Raw genomic sequence first — 21,316 nt, forward strand, 5'->3', positions numbered from 1 at the left:
ATCAGAAACGAGGTTTCCCAGTAGGGTACTTATCTGACTGATGCTTGGCTCTGAGTAATGGCCTTCGCCAAAGGACTGATCAAGCATATTATACAACATGCAGCATATGCTTCAAGAGGACTGTGGATGGCCATACATATGTCAGCCTTTCTACCAGGATCATAGAGATCGTCTTGGTGAATGTAATGTGCGCCAGACGTGGCTCTGAAAGTCTAAGTGGTTCAGACCTCCACCTGCAGCAGAGTTTCCTGAAGTAATGACTTCAGCAGTCAGCTGCACAATGAACATGAAAATTATCTTTTCTAATCCTCTGGTTTTGTAATTCTAGATTACAGTTTACTGTTGTACACCATAATATTTTATGTATCCCTTGCACAAGTCACATTACATTGGTGCACTTACAAGAGCAGCTGGCACTTATTATAAGGAAACCAGGAGATTATTACTGCTGTAGTACCCTGTACTACTAATGGACAGAGGCATCCCTTAAATGGTCTGTCCCTTGCATGGGTCCTCTCAATTTAGCTATGGTACGATCCCATTATTCTTATTAAGATTAATATATAATTATCGACTATGGGATGGGTAAGGCCAGTTGGGTCTATGTCACATAAATGAACAGCCACATTGTCGAACATATCATCTCATCGACAATGCAGGCCATTAAACCATTCTGACTTAGATTGCATTGTGGTAGGGATCAGGAAATTTGCCCTTTTCCCCACTGTAGTGCGATCTCGGAGTTGGTATATATAATTAGAGGGGGGTGTGGGGAGAGCAGCCCCTCACATGGGGTGGTTGACAGACTGCATTATCAATGAGATGATGATGTTTGACAATGTGGCCTTTCACTTATTTGACATAGACCTGGCCAGTCTATAACCAAATTGGATAGATTATTTCGAGCACAAAAAGGGAAACAGGTTAGGCTTAAAATTGTCCATTAAGAGCAACTAGCCTAGTACTTACCTATGAACGTATTATAACATGTACTGGTAAAAGTGCATTTCAGTTTAGGGTTACTGAACTGGCAATTAGAAATGAAGAGGGTTCATATTATTTCATTATTAAGTACACAATTAAGAAGCCCAGAGAATAGAAACAAAGAAAAGAAAAAAGAAAAACAGTTATTACATATGTAAAGGTGGACTGGATCATTTAGTGCTTTTAAGTACAATGGACACTAATTTAAAGCAGTCATTTAAGATGCAGGTGTGTGTTTCCCTTGGAATACAAATATACCCCATGGATAATATTGTCATTCCTTATGCATTCTAAACATGAAAAACAGCATACAGATCAGAATCAAATGTTTAACTTGACAGCCACAGAAAGATAATGACAGCTTTGAAAGAAAGTTTAGGAAAGCAACAACATGTATTTAATTTAATTTAAGAGGAGATATGCTGATTTGTTAATGATTGCAAATGCTCATAAACTTTACAACTTTAACCTCCTCTTCTGTTTTGTCTTGAAAGATTGTTCCACTGATGAGGACAAAGCTGAATGATGATACTTACGATATTTCTATTGTTGGATTTCGAAATGGAAGTGTCGATTCTTATTTCATGTCTCTCCTAAGTGGACAAAACACTGTTCAACTAAGCGTATTGCAGGATGCCCTCACTGCAGCAGTGAGGGAAAGGCTTGACAGAGGGGCAACAGTCACAATAGAAGGTCAGTGTTTCTCTCTTCATGTTGGCTTTATCTCAGCTGTTCAATACACTAAGACAGGTCTAGCAACATACAAAAAATATACTTTTCTTCAGTTAAATTTAGCCTGAAATTCTGACAATCTCAGAAAGCAGTCTAATATTATTATTTATGTCATTCTGAGTGACTGAAGCCCTTAAGAAATGATGTACCATTTTTAGCTACTTTTAGCTAAGAAATCAGGCCGCCTGTCAGAATTTCAGAAAATGTTGATAAGTTCTCATTTCTGTCTCATTTCCCCTTAAGCAAACTGCCTGCCCCACCCATCCAAATTATGTGCCATGTAAGATTTTCACTGTGAAATATGATACCCAAAAACTGCTTACTGTTTATTCTGTAAATCTATTTCTAGTGATCTCCCAGTAGCTTTATTGTATGTACAATTGACCCATCAAAAAAAAAAACGCACTTGGCAACATATAACCAATGAAGTGGGTTGTCATGCCTGCTTTTCTTTTCAACACTTGCAAACAAAAGCTAAAACTGATGTCACAATGCCTCCTCTGTGTTCTGTACTAGTGGTTGAAACTACTTACTACCAGATTTTATTTCTTTGTTAACCTGAAAAACTTGTTATTGTGCACAACATTCTGTAGTGTGCAACCTAGAGGTACTGCCTGTTGTCTTCCTTGGAGTTAACAGAATAGTGAAATAGGCACTGACAATGAAATGCAAACCTCTGGGATGAAGCTCATTACCAGATCGTAACCTTAATACTTTGTGCTAAACTGCCAGGCTTTCCTTAAGAATGAAGTATATAGTGGTTTGTCTCTCATTCCATACACCATCTATACATGCTTTCATGTGCCTTTAGGGTGAATGTTGACTCTGTCCTTTAACATTTATGCTAAAATATTTGTCTTATCACTGCAAAATTCGTCCTTCCCCTCTTGGTAGTTAAATGTATCATAAACATTCATGGAGTTCTTCTATGACATGCAAAAAACATTTTATGCTTCTCAGATATTCCACTTACACTCAGCAATAAATTATGTTTCAAAACCTTTGCTTCCATTTCTTAGATAAACTGCCCTAAAGAGAAAAGTCACCAGATAGCTGCAGCTGAATCATTCCACAGAAGATGAAGCAATTATTTTGATTATATCTGACAGCATGTATAACACTCAAATCTTTGTGATGACCTAAATGAAGAAATGGACATCAAATACCTGCAACTAGCATCATCACCTTGTGTTTCATACTGTGGAATAGGCGTAGGCAGCAGGTCACACAATACATGTTCTGAACGCTGAAAGATACTGAAGACACTGAAGGAAAACACATATGTCACAGACAGGACACAGAGGACTGTGGTCATTTAATCAGTCAATCAATCAGTCAGTCAATCAACTAGTTCATTTATTTACCTAAACCCATGTATTTAGACAGTTTAATAGCTAACCTGTATCTAAACCTAGATTAATAAATGTAAAATGCCATATTCAGTATTACTGAATACAAATGGCTTTTCATGTGCACATGGAATAATAACTGAAGAAAACAACATGAATCCATCAACATCTAGACTTTTTAGTGCTACATGTTTTATGACCTCAGAACTCCAAATATCCATGCTGTGAAAAATGTAGCAACAATCAAGCCAAAAACACCAGATCTATATCCCAAGTACCAATTCGTAAGGCCACTCACAACAATGAGCCTACCCCAAATTCCCATTTGCCCTAAAGCACTGTCTGGTGAAGTGACTTGCTCAAAGTCACAAAGTGGGCAGATTATGGGGTAAAGATTCAAGCTCTGTACCTTTGGCATGGGGAAAAGCTTTAATCCTCTGCACTAAGTGCCAGACTCAAAGGTCAGTCACAGAAGCTTAGACAAGGCCAGTACAAATCTAAACACCAAAGATCATCCACCAGTTCCACAAACTCGAGCATAATCTCAGATTCCCACAGACAGCAGCCAGTATAAAACCACAAGCAATGTTTAGTTAACTAAAATAAGATCTAAAGAATGCAGTGTAGACTTAATGTCACTGAGAGAATTTCTGATAAACAGACTTCAGATGCTAATTTGCTAACACTGTTAATACCCAGCCAACAGACTAAAACATTAAATCAAAACCACAGTTCTCATAGACTGGGCAACTAATAACACTAATAAATTTGAAAACACTTGAGATAACAGCGAAGTAGTAGATAACATTTTAGCTTTTGAAGTCCAAAGTAAATGCAAGTTTACTTATTACAAAGCTATGTCTTTCAGCTTTTTCCAGTTAGGGGTCACCACAGTGGATCACCGGTCTGCTTATGATTGGCAGTGGATTTTTTATAGTGCCAAATTGCCAGCCCAGTGCCCAACCTTCAGAGAAGGCACACACACAAATGCATGCACCTACCTGCATGTCTTTTAATGTTCAGTTAATTGCAGGGAGGACATGCAGACTCTACACAGAAAGAACTCTAGCCAAGTATCGAACCAGAGAGCCTCTTGCTGTGATTAACAAAAGCAATAGTACTGTCAAAATTAAGTACTCTATATGCCAATATATTCCACTAACACAATTATGCCCCCAAAACTTTAGAAAACAGATAGCAACAATGATATAAATATTTTTCTTGGTAGCATATTTTCATCTGCTGAGAGAAATAATATCACATATAATGAAAGTGATTAGTCAAGCATGGTGGGGGTGTTCAGTCTTGATTCCAGTTGTCTCCAGCATGTTGATTCAGGTACATATGTGGGGAAAAAAAGCAAAATCAACCTGGTCACAGAGGATACAAAGATGTCTAAGATAGGTGCTGCAGTCAAGGATGGAAGGTGATAATTGTAAGAAGAAAAGCTGAACGAATGGGTAAAAAGGTGGCAGTCAAGTTTGTACAGAAAAATGTGAAGCTAAATTACAACATCCCTAGTCTGAAGTATCAGTCAGGGAGGGAATACTGGCAAAAGTGCATGAAAAGGATCTAGGGTGTTGACCACAGCTGCACTCGACCACCAGGAGCAGAATAAACAGGTTATGGCAGACACAGACAGAATGCTGAGACTCTTCAGAAGGATGAACTCGATAAATGAAGAGGTAATGTTCCAGGTCTACTGTTACCTGATCAGAACACATTTTGACTATGTGTGTGCAGTTTTGGATGTCGTACACTGAATAGGATATCAGGATGCCTGATGGAGTCCATAAGGAAGACAGCAAAATGGTCCCTAGCATGGAGGGGAGCTTATGATTGGAGATCACTTGAGATGGAGCTCTTCCCATTAGACACCAGAAAGGAGAAGGCATGATATGGATAGACAGCATAATGCAAGGGAGATATAAAGGAGTCATTATAAAGAAGAAGGAGTGAAACAGGCCAATTGCAGGAACAAACTACTCTCTGCATCACTGAAATTAGTTTTCCACAGAGAGAACTATGGAAGCTTTAAAGGAAATATCTGAATTGTAAATGGACCAGAAATCTTCAGAGGCATTCAAGACAGCATGGGTCAGGTGGAAGCAGGTAAGATGGAAGTTATGAAAGATGGAGAGGCAGACATTTAAATGCTCCCAAAGGGCAGAGTACACTGGCTTATTTTCTCCTTCTCTAAATCATCATAGTCATCATCAACCCCCCTTTTCCCCATTTTCTACATGGAGTAGGAGTGTTGTGTCAACTGTCACCATCTCTCTCTCTCTATAGAATGCCACTCTCCTGCCTTCTTCAATACTCATGCCTGACCATCACAGGTCATCTGTTACACTGTCTATCCACTTCTTTGCTGGATGCCCTTGTTTCCTCTTCCCTTCCTCCTGTCTGTCCCAAATCTTCTTCACCAGATTGTCTTCTGATTTTGTGCATATGCCTAAACCACCGGGATCTGTTCTCTTTGACCTCATCTGCAATTGGAGCTACTTTGGCTTCTGCTCTTATGTCCTGACTTCTTTGTCTGTCCCACAGTGTGCATCCTACCACCCATCTCAGGCACTTCATCTCCATCACCTCTAGCTTCATCAGCTGCTATGCCGTCACTGCCCAGGTTTCTGTATCATACAGTAGTACTGCTCATACCACTGTTTTGTTTACCTTACTTTTCAACTTCTTTGGCATTCTTCTGTCATATACTACACCTGACACTCAGTGCTAGTTGACTGCAGCCCCTCTGATTCTGGCTTTCAACTCCTCATTCAGACTTCCCTTCTCCTGAAACACCCCTCCCAGATACTTAAAACTGTTAACCCGTTCCACTATTTTCCCTACAATCGCATTTCTCAACTTTTTTTGATGTTCCAAATTTGCTGCTATTACAACTGTCCTATCTGTAATTAGTTTTATCCCATGTGCCTTCAGTTTTGCATTCCATTCTCGTATATTTTGCTGAAGGTCTTGCTCAGAGTCTGCCTGTAATGCCATATCATCTGCATACAGCAGCTTTGTTGATCTGTCCCCTCTGATTTGTTTGTTAATACAGTCCATCCCCCATATGAACAGCAGTGGGCTGAAAGCTGAACTGTGGTGCATGCCCACTCCCAGTGGAAGCCCCTCTGTGAGACCGAACACTGTTCATATTTGTGTCATTTGGTCCTTGTACACAGCTTGTACTAATTCTACCATTGTTTCTGGGACTTGGAACCACCGCAAGACTGCCCAAATCAACTTTCTTGGGAGCTTGTTGTATGCTTTCTCCAAGTCTAGGAATGTCCAGTTGGACTCTTTCCTCATCTCTACCTTCTCTTCAACTATTGTCTCACTTCAAATATTGGGTCAGTTGTGCTGCATCCTTGTGAATGTCCCCTTTTGTTCTGGAACACTTGTACTAGTATGATTATTGTCCAGTCATCCGGGATATGCCTTTCTGTCCACACTGCTATGAGTACTCTCAAGAGCCATTTCTCTTCTATCTTTCCTATTATCTTTATCATATCTGCTGTGACCTCATCTGAGCCTGACTTCACTTTCCTTATTGCCATTCTTATTTCTTCTGTGGTGGGCTTCTCCTCTTCTCTCATCATAGGCTTTGTCTATGGCAGTATAGCTTCTGTGGAGTTTTTTTCATCCAGAAGCTGCTTAAAGTACTCATTCCATCTACCTTTGATGTCCTGTGGACTAGTGAGCAGGTTTTTTACTGGCATCCCTTATGAAGAGTGTCTAACTGTCTTCTTTATCCTTCTTTATTTGTCTTGCAAACTGATATAGTTTCTTTGTGCCATCTTCTGAGTCACTTTCCACAAGTTAGTAGAGTGTCTCTGATGCCTTGTTCTTTACTATTACAACTTCTTTCTTAGCCTCTTTGTTAGCTAGCTAGTTTTCCTTTGTAGCATGGTTTATCTTTTCTGTCTCCCACTTTTTCCTGCACTCTTTCTTTCTTTTGATGACTTCCCAGACTTCTGCATTTCACCACCAGCTTTCCTTATGCACCTTATTTCTATACCTGGCATGGCAGCATATCTCTTCTATGGTCCTCACACATGCTGTTTTGAGGCACTGTCATTCTTCCTCAATTCCACCTATTTCCCCTTCTTCCTGAGGTGCTAGAGCTTTGAGTTATTCCTTGGACTATTGTGTTTTCTCTCCAGTCAATTTCCTGGTCTTCAGCCTGGTCTCTGTTTCCCTTAGAGCCTTTTCTGACCAATGTTTGTAGATGATTATAGCAACCTGTGGTTTATGCTGTGAGCCAACTGTTTCACTGGGGATGACTTTGCAATCTCTGATTCTACCTCAGTGACCTTTCCTTACTAGGGGGACGTCTACCTGAGTTGCATGTTGGCCACTCTTATATGTGATCTTGTGACTCTCTCTCTTTCTGAACCATGTGATGACTACTATCAAGCCATTTGCCAGACAGAAGTCTAGAATGGCCTCTCCTTCTTTATTCCTGTTTCCCCCACCCATGTGTACCTAGGCAGTCCTCATATACTCTTTTTAATTTCTCCAAGTCGTTTGGGTTCCTAATACCATGACAGGAATGGACCCCATTCCTAAGTCAAAGTACGATTAAAGTTCATGAAATTCGTATTGTTTCACTCTTTGATGTTAGCCAAAAGTGCTATTCTCAGCACCTGCAATGTGCCCAGTAATGACTCCTTCTGCAATTCATACGGTGTTACATGAATTGGTAACATATCTAAATATGATTGTAAATTCTTTTTTATAAGACTAGTTGCTCCTACCACTATTGGAACTGTCTGGGTATCTTTCTTCCACATGGCTCTCATTTCTGCCTGCAGATTGAGGTATTTTATGACTGTGTCTCTCTGTACGCAAGATGCTGTAGTCACTAGGTGTGGTGATTTCAATGATCAATGCTACTTTTGTCTTCTTTTCTTGGACCACTATATCCGGTTTTCTAGCATCTATCTTTTGGACTGTTGGTACTGGGTGATGCCATGTGATGTAAACTTCATCATTTTCTATGATTCTCTGTGGCTCATGTTTCCAGTGTTTTTCAGACACTTCGATACCATAATGTTTGCACAATCTCCAGTGTAACAATCTCACCACATTATTATGCCTTTCAATATACAGTCCCTCTGCCATTAGAGGGTTGCAACCAGCAATAAGGTGTGTGACTGTTTCCAATTTGGTTCCACAAAACCTACATATGTCTGTTTCTCTCACATGTTCAGTGGACTTAGTAAACCAGCATGTACGTAGCCCACTATCTTGGGCTCTCAATATTAACCTTTCATTTCTTGATGTAAATTCACCTCTCCTTAACCATTCCTGTATTTGTTCTTATAGGTTCATAGGTTCATAGGTTTATACTAGGCTATCTGCCCGAGGGCATTTACAAGCCTAGCCCATAGTTTTGTGGCTTGCGCCACCCCTTTAGTATGGGGAACTATACCCATTATTTTGCTGTGCCTCTGTCGAGCAGTGACACTGAGGTAATCCCTGGGGTATATCTGCGATCTCCCATCCATTGGTCAAGATTTCTCTTGAACAAGGCCAGCGAGGTGCTCTGCCTCACATATACCGGGATTTTGTTCCACAGCATAGGGAGTCTTTGGGTGATGAATCTATCCCTCCAGCATGTCCTATTAATAGCCGTGTCGAGGTTTAAGTCTCCCGCCCTTGTGGCTCTGATGGATCTAGATTTTTTGAGGTGAAGCATATTCATCAAATCTGGGTTTGACATGGCCTTGTATGTTAGGCAAAGGTCACCTCTGAGCAAGCGGTAAGCGACTGAATAGAGCTGGAGTTCTTTCAGTCGGGCAGCATAGGACAGATGTTTGAGACCCTTTATCCTTTTGGTGAGGAACTTTTGTGGCCTCTCCAGCTGCTGCAAGTGTCGGGTCAGATACATTCCAAATGGGGCATTGTACTCAATCATTGGTCTGATGAGTGATGAGTATAGGGAGACTATGACCTCCCTTGATCTAGATGAGAATCCCTTCATGATAAGGTGCTCTTCCAGAAGTTTTCTATACTTGCAACTATATTTATGTTTTTTTCCACATTTCTTGCCTTCTCATCTGGTTATTCACCTTATATTCTTTCTTTTGTTTTTTAGCACATTCAGTTGCTGCCTGGTTTTTATCCACTTCTGGTTTGATTTCCATTCCTGCTTGACGTTGATATGCTTCTGCTAAATTAAGCAAAGATGTCATCTTAGATTTATTCTCCTCATGTTTCAAAACTTTCACCACATTTGGATCTTGTGAGGTCAGTAGATATGTGTGGAGTCCCACGATTGCAGATCTAGACATGTAATCAATTTCAAGGAGGCTATCCCTCCTTCAGAACGGGGAATATATAATCTTGGTATACACTGATTTTTATAAATCATTTGGTGAGTATGAAGTATCCTTCGCATTTTAATATCCAATCTATCCAACACTTTTTGGGGCCAGTCAATCACTCCAAAACTATAAGTTAGGACAGGAAGAGCAAATTGATTTATAGCTTGGATCTTGTTCCTAGGTGTCAATGCTGTTTTTAGGAATAATTTCTTCTAAAGTACTGCTTACTAAGCCTTATTCGCATTTGTTCATGTTTTATTGTTGATCCTTCATCATTTCCCAAGTATTTATGCACCCCATCTTGCTCAAGTTCTTTTATATCACATTCTTGTCCCAAACTGATGTTTTCCTGGTGCTGCAATTTTCATTTTTTAAAGGTTGCTTTTGCACATTTATCAAGACCAAATGCCATATACCCCTCTGTTTGTCCCCATATGTGCATTCAAGTCACCCATTATTAACACCAATTCATGTTGTCCTGCTTTATCTAGTAGGTCCTGCAACTGCGGTCTGAATGCACACTTTTCTTCTGTCACCACCCTGCTGTGGGGCATAGGCTAAGATTATGAATACTGTCCTATCATTGGGATGAAGTCTGATTGCCATGAGCCTGTCACTAATTCTGAGAACATCCCTCACTGCCTTTTGAAGCCTCTCCCTCACCACAATTCTCACACAATTTATAGCTTTGCTGCACTGACCTTCCATCTTGTCTCCTGGATACATAGGATGTTCATCCTTCTCCTTAACATTATGTCATCCTCTTCCAGGCTCCATCCTGTCAAGGAACCTACATTGACTGGCAATTCTTAGCTCATGTTTGGCAGTTTGATTGGTTTTATGTCCAGCTTTCGTTCAACAAAGCTATCCCAGGTAACCCAATCTGGGTAAGTGAACACTGACCAGTAAGTGGCTTATTGACTCAGGGCTGCTGGGCTTTATGGAGCACACATACTGGCCAGTAGGGGCACATACACTCCTCCCACCATTAGCATTGGTCCCTGCAGTAGGTCAGAGTCCTCAACTCACTTATCACTTGCAAATACCCATGCCCATTTTGTTGACATTAGTCAACAAGACTGAATCACCTAGATCCACATTTTAGACCATTGAGTGGCTAACCCTGCCACGGTGTGCAGTCTGTGATCTGTGTTCTGCTATCTTGAGGACAGTGCGCACCACAGTAGATGCCCAAAGCAGTTGGTCTAGACAACCTTTCCCCTATAGCACATCATGTAGAGTTAGTGATGCTGCCAGCAACTCCAATCTTTGGTGAGTTTGAGGCGGAACCACTTAGCATGTTTTTCAGAGGTGGGAGACACCCCAAAGAGACACAGGGAGAACATGCAAACTCCAGACAGGCATTTCTCCTTCTCTAAATATAATACAATATATTAAAAATGCTCCATAGTGACAGACTTCCCACATGACACACACTGAAGTGCCAAGTTGCTCTAAGTGTAACACAATAGTACTTCAGGTGTCATTCATGAATTTGCTACAGTAGTCAGCTGTTCTGCATACTGCTGAGTATTTATGGTGCTGTGCAACTTGAGTATCCCTGGGGTATGCAAAGCAAGTTGTATGAACCACCAGAAGAGCAAGAGAGAGAGAGAGAGAGAGACTAGGAACTATGACTATGCCCAGAAGTGCAGTTACACTCCCTGCAATACAGTCCGCCAGTGAGTAAATACATCATTTAAGAAACAGAAGATGAGCTGTTAGTCTACATAACCCAGAGGCTCCCTTCACTCTGGAATAAAATCCCAGTCCAGGTTAGGCAGAGTCCCTAAATGACTCTCTTCAAGAGGAATCTTTATGAGTGGATGGGGGATCGTAGGTTTACTCCGGGTATCACTTCTGTGTCACTGTTAGACAGAGGCATAGTATACTAACCTCGAAAAAGGGCATAGCAAAATTAATTTAAAATGGGTGGCGAAAGCCAAACACACTCTGGCTAGGCTTATAAATGCCCTAGGACAGATAGCCTAGTATGAACCTATGAACCTCTGAACCTATGAACCAAACAATATCAATTGGCTGTCTGCCATAATTATTGTGGGGTTCAGACATTGCCAGCATTTAATCTATGTTCATTTTGTGAATCAGAAGCACATGCGTTATAGCACTGAAGGATTATTGTGGGGTTCAGCCATTGCTAGCACTTTATGTTCATTTTGTGAGTCAGAAGCACACACATTATAGCATTACAGGATTAATGTGGGGTTCAGCCATTGCCGGCACTTAATCTATGTTCATTCTGTGAAACAGAAGCACACACATCATAGCATTACAGGATTATTGTGGGGTTCAGCCATTGCCAGCATTTAATGTGTGTTCATTTTGTGAATCAGAAGCACATGCGTTATAGCATTACAGGATTATTGTGGAATTCAGCCATTGCCAGCACTTAATCTATCTTCATTTTGTGAAGCAGAAGCACATGCATTATAGCATTACAGGATTATTGCAAGGTTCAGCCATTGTTAGCACTTAATCTACATTCATTTTGTGAATCAGAAGCACACACGTTATAGCATTACAGGATTATTGTGGGGTTCAGCCATTGCTGGCATTTAATCTATGTTCATTTTGTGAATCAGAAGCACACTTGGCATAGCATTACAGGATTATTGTGGGGTTCAGCCATTGGCAGCACTTAACCTATGTTCATTTTGTGAATCAGAAGCACACGGTTTATAGCATTACAGGATTATTGTGGGGTTCAGCCATTGCCAGCACTTTTTTCTTCTCACTATAAGGGGGTAGAAATTAATTTTGTATTCCTCAGTTGAGAAAAAAATGTATTTTTGTATTTTGCAGCAGTCATTCTATAATCTTCATTCCATATCTATAAATTATGGTAGAGCAACAAACATGCACACACACACACTATATATATATAAATATATATCTCAAAACTGAAGAGGAAAAGCTGAAAAGTAGTTACAGCAGTAAGATTATATCCAGGCTCCAGTAGGTTTGAAGTGTAACAAAGCATGTAGGTATATCTGTAACAGAACGTTATGTGGACATTTACAGATGAAGTATGTTCCTCTGTCATACATCTTTCTGAGGCACTGCTGCAATATTACTGCCTTGCATCAAACACATAAAACAGTTGTATTAATTCCCTTCTCACTAGGTAAAGGAATGTTTAAACATTACCTATTTTCATGAAGTTGTTTTTGTAATACTTTTATCGTTGCCATTTTTTTATTCTTGTTTAGTTTATTTTCCATGAATAATAATAATTCTATTCGGGGTGTGTAACAATGGTGGAAATAGACCTTCCAAGTCTGCAATGTCTGCGTATTCAGTGTATTTTTAGTAAATTAGAGCCTTAAGTGCAATGTATTATAATATACTTATTACAAGACACAGTGATATTTACCTTCGGTAACATTTTATTTTTCAGGCGTAAACACTTCAGCAGTTACTGCAGCCACAGGCCAAGACGAAAACCCTGCATGGAGAATAGCAGTGATTGTGTTAGGAGTCTTATTTGGAGCGGCATTACTTATCATATTATTGATTCTCTTGGTTGTTATTTTTATTAAGAGGAGAACTAAAAACTATACATTTAATCCACAAGGACTCATGGGAAACTTCTCTTATCAGTACATATAGAAAATGACTCAACTCCAGTATTGGTATGCCAGATTTGTTCTTTATTTATCTCAAGGTCCTTGAGGGTATTGAACATGAAATATTTTCAAAAGTCTGGAGCAAGTAGGAGCAATCTGGTGCTGTTTAAAAGACTCCAAGTATTTATTTATGTAGCTGCTGCCTTTCAGCCAACTGTTTCAGAAATGTATTTGTGCCAGCATAGAATGCTGCATTTAATGATGCCCAGGTATTGAAGCTATTATCAACGAACATGGCAGATATATGAATTTATTGAATATTTACCAAAGCGATTCCAGAAAAATGGAAAATATAATGGATGACTTCATCATAAAGAGTTTATTCTAGAAGATTAGCTATGCATACACTGCCATAAGTCTGTGCAAATTGTCCATTACCCAGTTGTTCTGTGAACAACACAACATCAGATAATGAGCTGCTATGTACAGAATAGAGAAAGAAAGAAACATCTGTTGTACATGAAAAACATTAAAACTTCCACTTGCAAATTACACCTTTGTGTTTTAAACTATTAGTTCAGAACTACTGAGGTAAACAAATGATGAATGGAAAGATGAGGGATAGCTATTTTTAAGGAGCTCTGAAAAGAAAAATAAAGAATGTGTGAGTAGGTGTGTGTGTGTGTGTGTGTGTGTGTGTGTGTGTGTGTGTGTGTGTGTGTGTGTTAAGACCAAAACATATTACATGTACTGTTAGGCTAGTGTGAATTTGATTGACATACTCTCCATGACTGGTTCCTAGTCTTACGTCTACTGCTTGAAGGGATAGGATTTGGCTCTAGAAAGACCCTGAGTAAAGAAGGTATCAGAAAATGAATGAATATAGGGACACACCTACAATTTACATTGTGAAGGAATCTTGTACACTTTCTTCTTGTTTTAAGTGCAAGTACCCCTAACTGTTCCTATTTACAAAGATGTGGTTGTGGGTGGAATAAACTGTGTAGGTAATTGCCAACTTTAACATTAGTTTCTTGCATATGGCCATAAAATATGAAGTTGCTTCTTTCCATAGGTCAAGATTCATGCCTGTATTTAGTAGTTTTTGTTTTTGTATTACTGTAAGCCTTTAGATTTAGTGGCTCACCAAAGCATATCAGTCTCCAGGGTTCTGAAGTAAAACTGTCCTGTTAACTCATTCATGTAAGTGGCATAATCTGTGTCCTCTCTACACAGTGAAGCCTCAGACCAATTCCACAGAGTCTTTCCCAAGAATGGTAGGGAAACATATACTGAATGATCATTATTTATTCATGGATGAAACTTTATATTGACAGAAAATGTCGCCATGCTAGAATAAAGTTTGTGCTAAAGTGTGTGTCATTTTTAGAAATATTAGGGAATAGCCTTCCATTACCACGCATCCCATTCTATATCCAGCACTACCTGTCTGGAAAGCTAGCATTTGTTTTAAATATCCCAGGTGGCACTGACATAGCAGACAGAATGCTATACACCAGAAGAAAGGAGCTATTTGCAATAAAGATACTCATACTTTTTATCATTTATGTTTAGAGATACACCCACAAACTGTAACTTCAAACAACAATAAAAGTGATCCAATTCATCATTTTCCTAGTATTCTGCTGAATGCAAGTTTATGTTTAAAAAATATGTCTTTGTTGTTATTCCACTGATATAATCCTTTTCTTATCTTAAAGGAAAAATTATGTGTATTTTTATATGCAAGAGAATGTTAAAATAAGATAACCAAGTATGTTGCTTATAAACATGGTTTAACCTCGTAGCTGTTATTTATTGTGCCTGTGGGTTTATGGACAGCATATGTATACTTACTACTGCATTTGATTCAATCACTACTGCAACAAAATGGCAGCAGTTTTATCTTTTTTGGGAATATTACAGCTTTCTTTAACTAAATAAATGAAGGATGATGTGTAACTTGAATGAAATTTGACAGAAAAAACATGTTAATGTAAGTTTTAGGTTTCAGATAGGCAAATTAATATATAAATAATTTAAATGAAAGCTAAAATATTAATGCATACAGTATACTGTTTGTTACATTTTTTATATAATATATTTTGTGACTGATTAAATTATTGTATATTTTTTTTACTGTGCCTCAGAAATAAAAAAATATATTTATGTATCTATTTACCTGAATTCCTAAAGGAAAATCATACGTTGAACTACATGTGAAGAACACAATTACAAAAGTTATGTATACATATCTCACTCAGAACACACACACAAACACACACACACACACACACACACACACACACACACATATATATATGCACATGCAGACATACATACATATACAAAATTAATCTGCTGTGTTGTAGTCCATGTAATTTCATTTCTATAGCAGTCTTAGCTATAAGAATTAAAAATAAATAGTTTTTGACAACATTTGGGAGACTGTAAGTGCAGCCCTGTACATAGCACTTAGTGTGACGAGTTAGGATTCTACTTGTCTTCAGGAAGGTGAAGCAGGTATATGGCAGACACACTGTCCTGCCCAGGAACCACAAGGACTACCACCATTACCTCAGTATTTCCCTAGAGTGAGAAACATTTTAGGGAATTGAAAGAGGTTACACAGAGGTACATGTCTGTGTGGAAGAGACATCAGAGTTCATTCTAAATATCAACCCATTGCAAGGTGGCAAAGGACCCAAAAGCAAAATAAATTACTTATTTTGGGGATTCCTAGTTTAAGACAGAAGATCGGTTTGCACCATCCCTGTAACCCCCAAGACTGTGGGTACAGTTAAACTGCTTGGACCCCTGACATATCATTTGTACCCAAGCAGATGCCACCATTTACTTGGATACAAATGATGTGTCAGGGTCCAGGCTGTATACAAGTAACCTGAAAAGTTGCAGAGGATCATTAGTCAAAATAGAGTACTTAGTAAGATCATTGGGTGAGCTGCCTGTCCATCACACAGATGAACTGAGGGAGGTTTATATTCTGTGGTTCAAAAATAGTTGAACACCTGACAGGAATACTGGATGCCAGCTACACAGAGTACTGTGTTTCCATATGTCTGTGTGTGTGTGTGGGGGGGGGGGGGGCTACAAGCCTGTATTGGCATGATGATCTGAATCTGCCCATGAGTAGATCTATAATCCTAAAGAAAAGATTAAAATGTTTCTACAAAGTTTTATTATATCTCTCACCCCTTAAATTTATTCTGAAAATTCTGATTTGCATAAAACTGCACTGCAGAACTCTCTGAGCATTAGCAACACATGTTTACTAAGCAAGGTAAGAAAGGGTAGCTATAGTAAAATAACCCCATATTACCATTGTTATTGGAGTTCTGCACCCCACCCCCTGACTATAGTTATACTGCCTCTGAGATAACTTACTGTAAGCTTGGAGAAAATATAGTCTGTCTTTCCAGAAATTCCATAAGCTATGTCAGTTAACATAAAGGAGGGAAGGTATAGAAAAAAAAAACTTGGCACTCCAATGTTTCATTAGCAAGAAAATACACACATTTAAACAAAGCAAAATCTTGGCTTGTTCTCCATTACATCAAAGTTAATAAGGTAAACTCATCAATACAAAATAAATTAGGAAAAGAACAGTGGCAAAAGAGAAGAAAGACAAGAACTATATATACAAGTTAAGTTACTATGGAAAAAGAGAAAAGAAGTGGGCAGTAATTTGTGCAAGTTTTCACAGTTTAGGGGATAAGTTTCCTGAAGCTGTAGCTTTGAGAGTAACAGTAACTCGGGATTTAAAGAGGTGTAAACATAGTGAGCTAGAATTTACTAGAGGGTCAGGAAAAGAGAACAAGTGTAGCCTAACATAGAGGGTAAGGACCAAAACAACTGAACCATACATTCAACAAATGAAACAAGGAGAGCCTGAGGGTTACAAGGAAGGGGATTATATACACCCCCCATGTCAGAAGGAATGGATAAAATGATGACAGGACATCCTTAGGATAATAGAGAAGGCACAGTTTGTCAGTGGAGGACCTACATATGCCTCTTTTTAACTGAAGCACATTAATTGCAATCACATCAAACAGCAAGTAAAATTCCCAATGCCCAACTAAAGAAAACACTTTGTGAAATTAATATTGCAACCTGCTCAGATGTTTTGTACCTAATGTTATCAAAATCAAGATAGAATCAGAATCATAGATCTATAACTGAGTAGATACCTGGATTGAAAGGATTAGCTGAAGTTTTGGTTCACAAACAAATACAGAATCACACCAATCAAAAGTGAGTGTTTGCAAACAACTACAGAGTCACACCAAGCAAAAGTGAGTGCTCTGCATTTGAGGAAAGCAGCCTCAGACTGAAAAGGGCAGTGCTTTGTTTAAGTATAGCTTTAACTGCTAATGCACTAGCTACAGGAACCTGCATATCATGTAGTATGCGTTCTTGTAGATCACCTACTTTTACTAAAGACAATCTGAAGGTTAGACCGCATCCTGAATGTCTTTGTGTTTTTTTACCTGCCATCCTTATGAATTCACAGGCATCACATGATATCAAAGTAGAGAAATGTATTTGTAAAAATGAAGAAATATATTTACTTTCAGGTGTTTGGTAGTACATAAATATAAGTCTTAATGTAAAAATGGTTAAGTTGCACTTCAAGGAAATATCATGCTGCACACAAATTTAGCAGAATATGGAAGTTTTGGATCCAGAAATTCAATGTATTCCTCCATGTGAATGGAGGAACAAAAACAACTAAAAAGGTGAGATGTACTACATTCTTGCACCATGCTACTTGTCTCTGGGGAAGAGATTTTTTGCCATTGCCTTTCACATGAGCACACTGTCTTAGACTACAGACATGTCATTGAGCTGAATAATCAAGCTACAGACTGTTAATTTGGTACAATGTATTATATACTAATAAGAGATAGAGCAGTTTGTCGTATAAAACATGAGTAAACAAGGAGACCTACTAACACAAAGTACTGACCCAACCTCATCAAAGCTGTGAATATGTGCAAAACAAGTGAAATTACAATAACTTGGTTAAAATGCTTAAATGGGGGAAAAGATGCATGTACGATAAAATAGGAGACACATATAAAAGAAAAACCTAGAAATAAATTAGGGATATGCTATAAACCTTACAGATATGAAGAGGAAAGCTGTGCAATACAGCACTGTGTTAGTAACTGACTGAAATTCAGGCCTGTCATACAAATTGTAGCATAAGCAAAAAAGCAATATTTGTCCTGCATTTAATTAGTTTTGTTGAATCATTGCTAGCAAAGGACATTTAATAATTACTGGTACTATTTAAAAAGAGCACATACAGTGAAATATAAATTTTTTTCTGAATAAGTGAGACAAAATACAAATCACATTGTTGGTAAGAAAATTAGACTTGGGTATAGAGTGTAATATGTTGTCTGAATATACTTTTAAAGTATTGGGGGTCAATGTTATTGAACAGAGAGCTGTGTACACACTACTCTGTTCAATTAGTAGAAGCCAACAGGTAAAATAATGGTGACATAATACCTAAATAGGAAGCAAAACATCCTTTTCTAAAACAGTCACACTTAATGAAATAAATTCTCCAAATAGTCTATGTCATTTCACTTGTGAGAAGCTAGGAATAGCAAAAAAACAATCATGGCATAAAAAAGCACATGTGAATTACCACAGTCACACAGACATTTCATACACTTTGTAGAGCCACAACAATGATATCCTGCATAACTGGATTAATTTGATTAAAGACTTGGGAGGATTTCCAAGAATCCAAATATCACTTATAAATAAATTGCACTTTTATGCCAATAGTACATGTACAGTGGAAAGCATCACTAGCTCTATGAGAAAGTAAGAGTGTAAGTTAAAAGTGAATGGAAAGCCTAGATGTCATTAAAAAGCAATCAGAACCAACAGAATGGATGGATACTATAGTCACCCTATGAAGAAAGACAAACTGCACATGTGCACTTATCCACAACACCTTAACAAAGTGAGTACAAGTATCACTTTATGAATTATACATTGCTTACAGCTGAAAAAAGTAGACTCAGTAATTATAAATCCAAAATTATTTTCAGTATAAAATACAAACCAGCATTTCTGGCAGATAAAGCTAACAAAGCAAAATTCCTTGTGTATATTTCATATCCTAATGGGAAGGTACATATTTCTTAGATTTCCATTTCTTATTTCATCTGCATTACAAGTATTCCAAAGAGCTGTTACAATGGTGAGTGAAGGCTTAGAAAATGTTGTAAACATAACTGATTATTTTTAGTGTGGAAGGAAGCACTAGAAGTAAATGACAATAGATTGATATTGTGGATTTCAAGTTAAACAAGAGCTAATATTAAATAAGAGAGACAAGTCTGAAATACATGGGCCATATTCTAATGTCAGATGAACTGAAATATGACTAGAGATTGATATTAAGGATTTCAAGTCAGGTTAGAGCAAATATAAAATAAGCGAGGTAAATGTAAAATACATGGGCCATATTCTGTTGTTAAAGATACCGAAGTGTGATATAAAAAAATGTAAAACAACTGTGCAAATACCTAAGCTAAAGATATGTGTGACAAGAAAATGATAAACAGATTACTACAACATGATCTGAAATTAAATACAAGAAACAAATGTGAAATGCACCCATCATATTCTAATACCAGAGGTACTGAGGCAAGATGCAGAAAAAATGTCAACAATTATGCAAATGCCAAAGCCAGAAGGCAAGCAGGCATCACAGAGGTTCCTAGGAAGGATGCAATATCTTGCAATGTTTCTACCTAACATATTTAAGATAACTTTGTTTCTGAAAAAGCTATGGAGTTATGATCAAGAAAAGAGATCTGAGATGCTCAAGAAACTGGTTGTAGATACAATAACATTACAACAGTGCAACATGAGTAATCCTGTTATGTTACAAGTAGATGGCAGTCAAAATAGTTTTGGAGCTGTGGTCCCACATGTCACTTGACTAGTAGTCTTGGAGCAACAGTATTTATACATAAACAAATAAGATATGCCAAGTAGAAAAAACCCTTTCAAATCATATACAGAAAATCTTTGAATAAGGTATCCACTAGATCACAAGAGATGTTAGGGTATATCAAAGATGATCAAATGCATATAAGTTTGACCAGGTTTGCATGGTGTAGAAAAGAGTGACTGCACAAATGATTAACTTGTGATATGTGTGATCAGAAAAAAGAGTTGGCCAAAGTATGGACTAGATGTGTAGAGTAGCTCTTTGCTTTAGATTGGGCTTCTTGATATGATAGTTGTCCGGTGAGTGCTTTTTGTCTAGAAGTCACTGCTGGTGTGGCTTTCATGTGTGTGGTGTCATTGATTTCTTAATATAAGAAAATATCTCCCTTCTTCAAGCTAATGTAACCGGGGAGTTGATATATATAAGTCTGGGGGAGTGGGGCTTACTCACCGTATGGGAGTACAGAGATTTATGTGTAGGCATTTTTATTGTTTTTAGTGTTCTCTGGTTCAGTGGATCATGGCAATATTTTTGCTGTTTTCTGGTTTGTGTTTTTGTGTGAGTGATGTTTTGTGTATTCAGGCTTTTGTATTCACTCATTAGCTGGTCATTCTTTGTGTTGTTCAGTTTTAGTTCATACAATTGTTACTTGATCTACAGAAAAACAGACTAGGCAAGAATCTACACAGTGGAGTTTTGCTAAGCAGAGTATATTTACCAGATAAGGATGAAGAGTTTTTTTTTTAAAATGAAATAGAGAGATTTGGTTTTATTTCCTTTCAAGGAAGAAATGTGTCACAGCCAGGGTTTACTGTTTAAAATCTGACAAAATAATAATTCCCAATCAAATGAAAAGGCAAATACTTAAGAGGATATATAAGTCATATCTAAGAATAACAAAATCCAAAGAAAGTGCAAGAAATGTAATTCATTAACCAGAAAGTTGACTTATATCGAACAGGTAGTACAGATATGTGTCAGCTGTAACACACACTGTAACAGCAAAACAAAGGAAAAGATGTATAGCCTCAAGAGTATATTGAGCACAGATTCCAGTTTATAGGAGCCATGCGAGTACCATGAAAAAATCAAATTGACAGGCACAACCAGTATACGTGTGATTAGTGTATTAAAGTTGACATTATCTCAACAGGGAGTATCTGTTTTTGTCATATCTTTCAAGCAAACACAGTACAAAATTCAGGAATGCAGACCATTTAAACAGGAATGGTAATTCAGACACTATCTCCAGTACACATTATCTATAGTCCACTGGTCAGGCGGAGGGAATTATTCAATCAGTGAGGAATTTCATGAGAAAAAGCT

The 21,316-nt window shown here is 38.1% G+C and overlaps 1 protein-coding gene across 1 annotated transcript in view; it reads left to right on the plus strand.

The window, feature by feature from the left end:
• Nucleotides 1–15,000, plus strand: part of LOC122802362 (mucin-16-like) — a 158,781-nt gene extending 143,781 nt beyond the window's left edge. Inside the window, exons 11-12 of the mRNA XM_044071997.1 lie at nt 1,479–1,677; nt 12,816–15,000. Coding sequence (XP_043927932.1) covers nt 1,479–1,677; nt 12,816–13,027 — 411 coding nt within the window. The 3' untranslated portion in view covers nt 13,028–15,000. The remainder of the gene's footprint in view (nt 1–1,478; nt 1,678–12,815) is intronic.
• The last annotated feature ends 6,316 nt before the right edge of the window (nt 15,001–21,316 follow it).

Source organism: Protopterus annectens, chromosome 5.part0 (assembly GCF_019279795.1).
Source record: "Protopterus annectens isolate FY-2018-M chromosome 5.part0, PAN1.0, whole genome shotgun sequence".
In the NCBI taxonomy this organism is placed as follows: Eukaryota; Metazoa; Chordata; order Ceratodontiformes; family Protopteridae; genus Protopterus; species Protopterus annectens.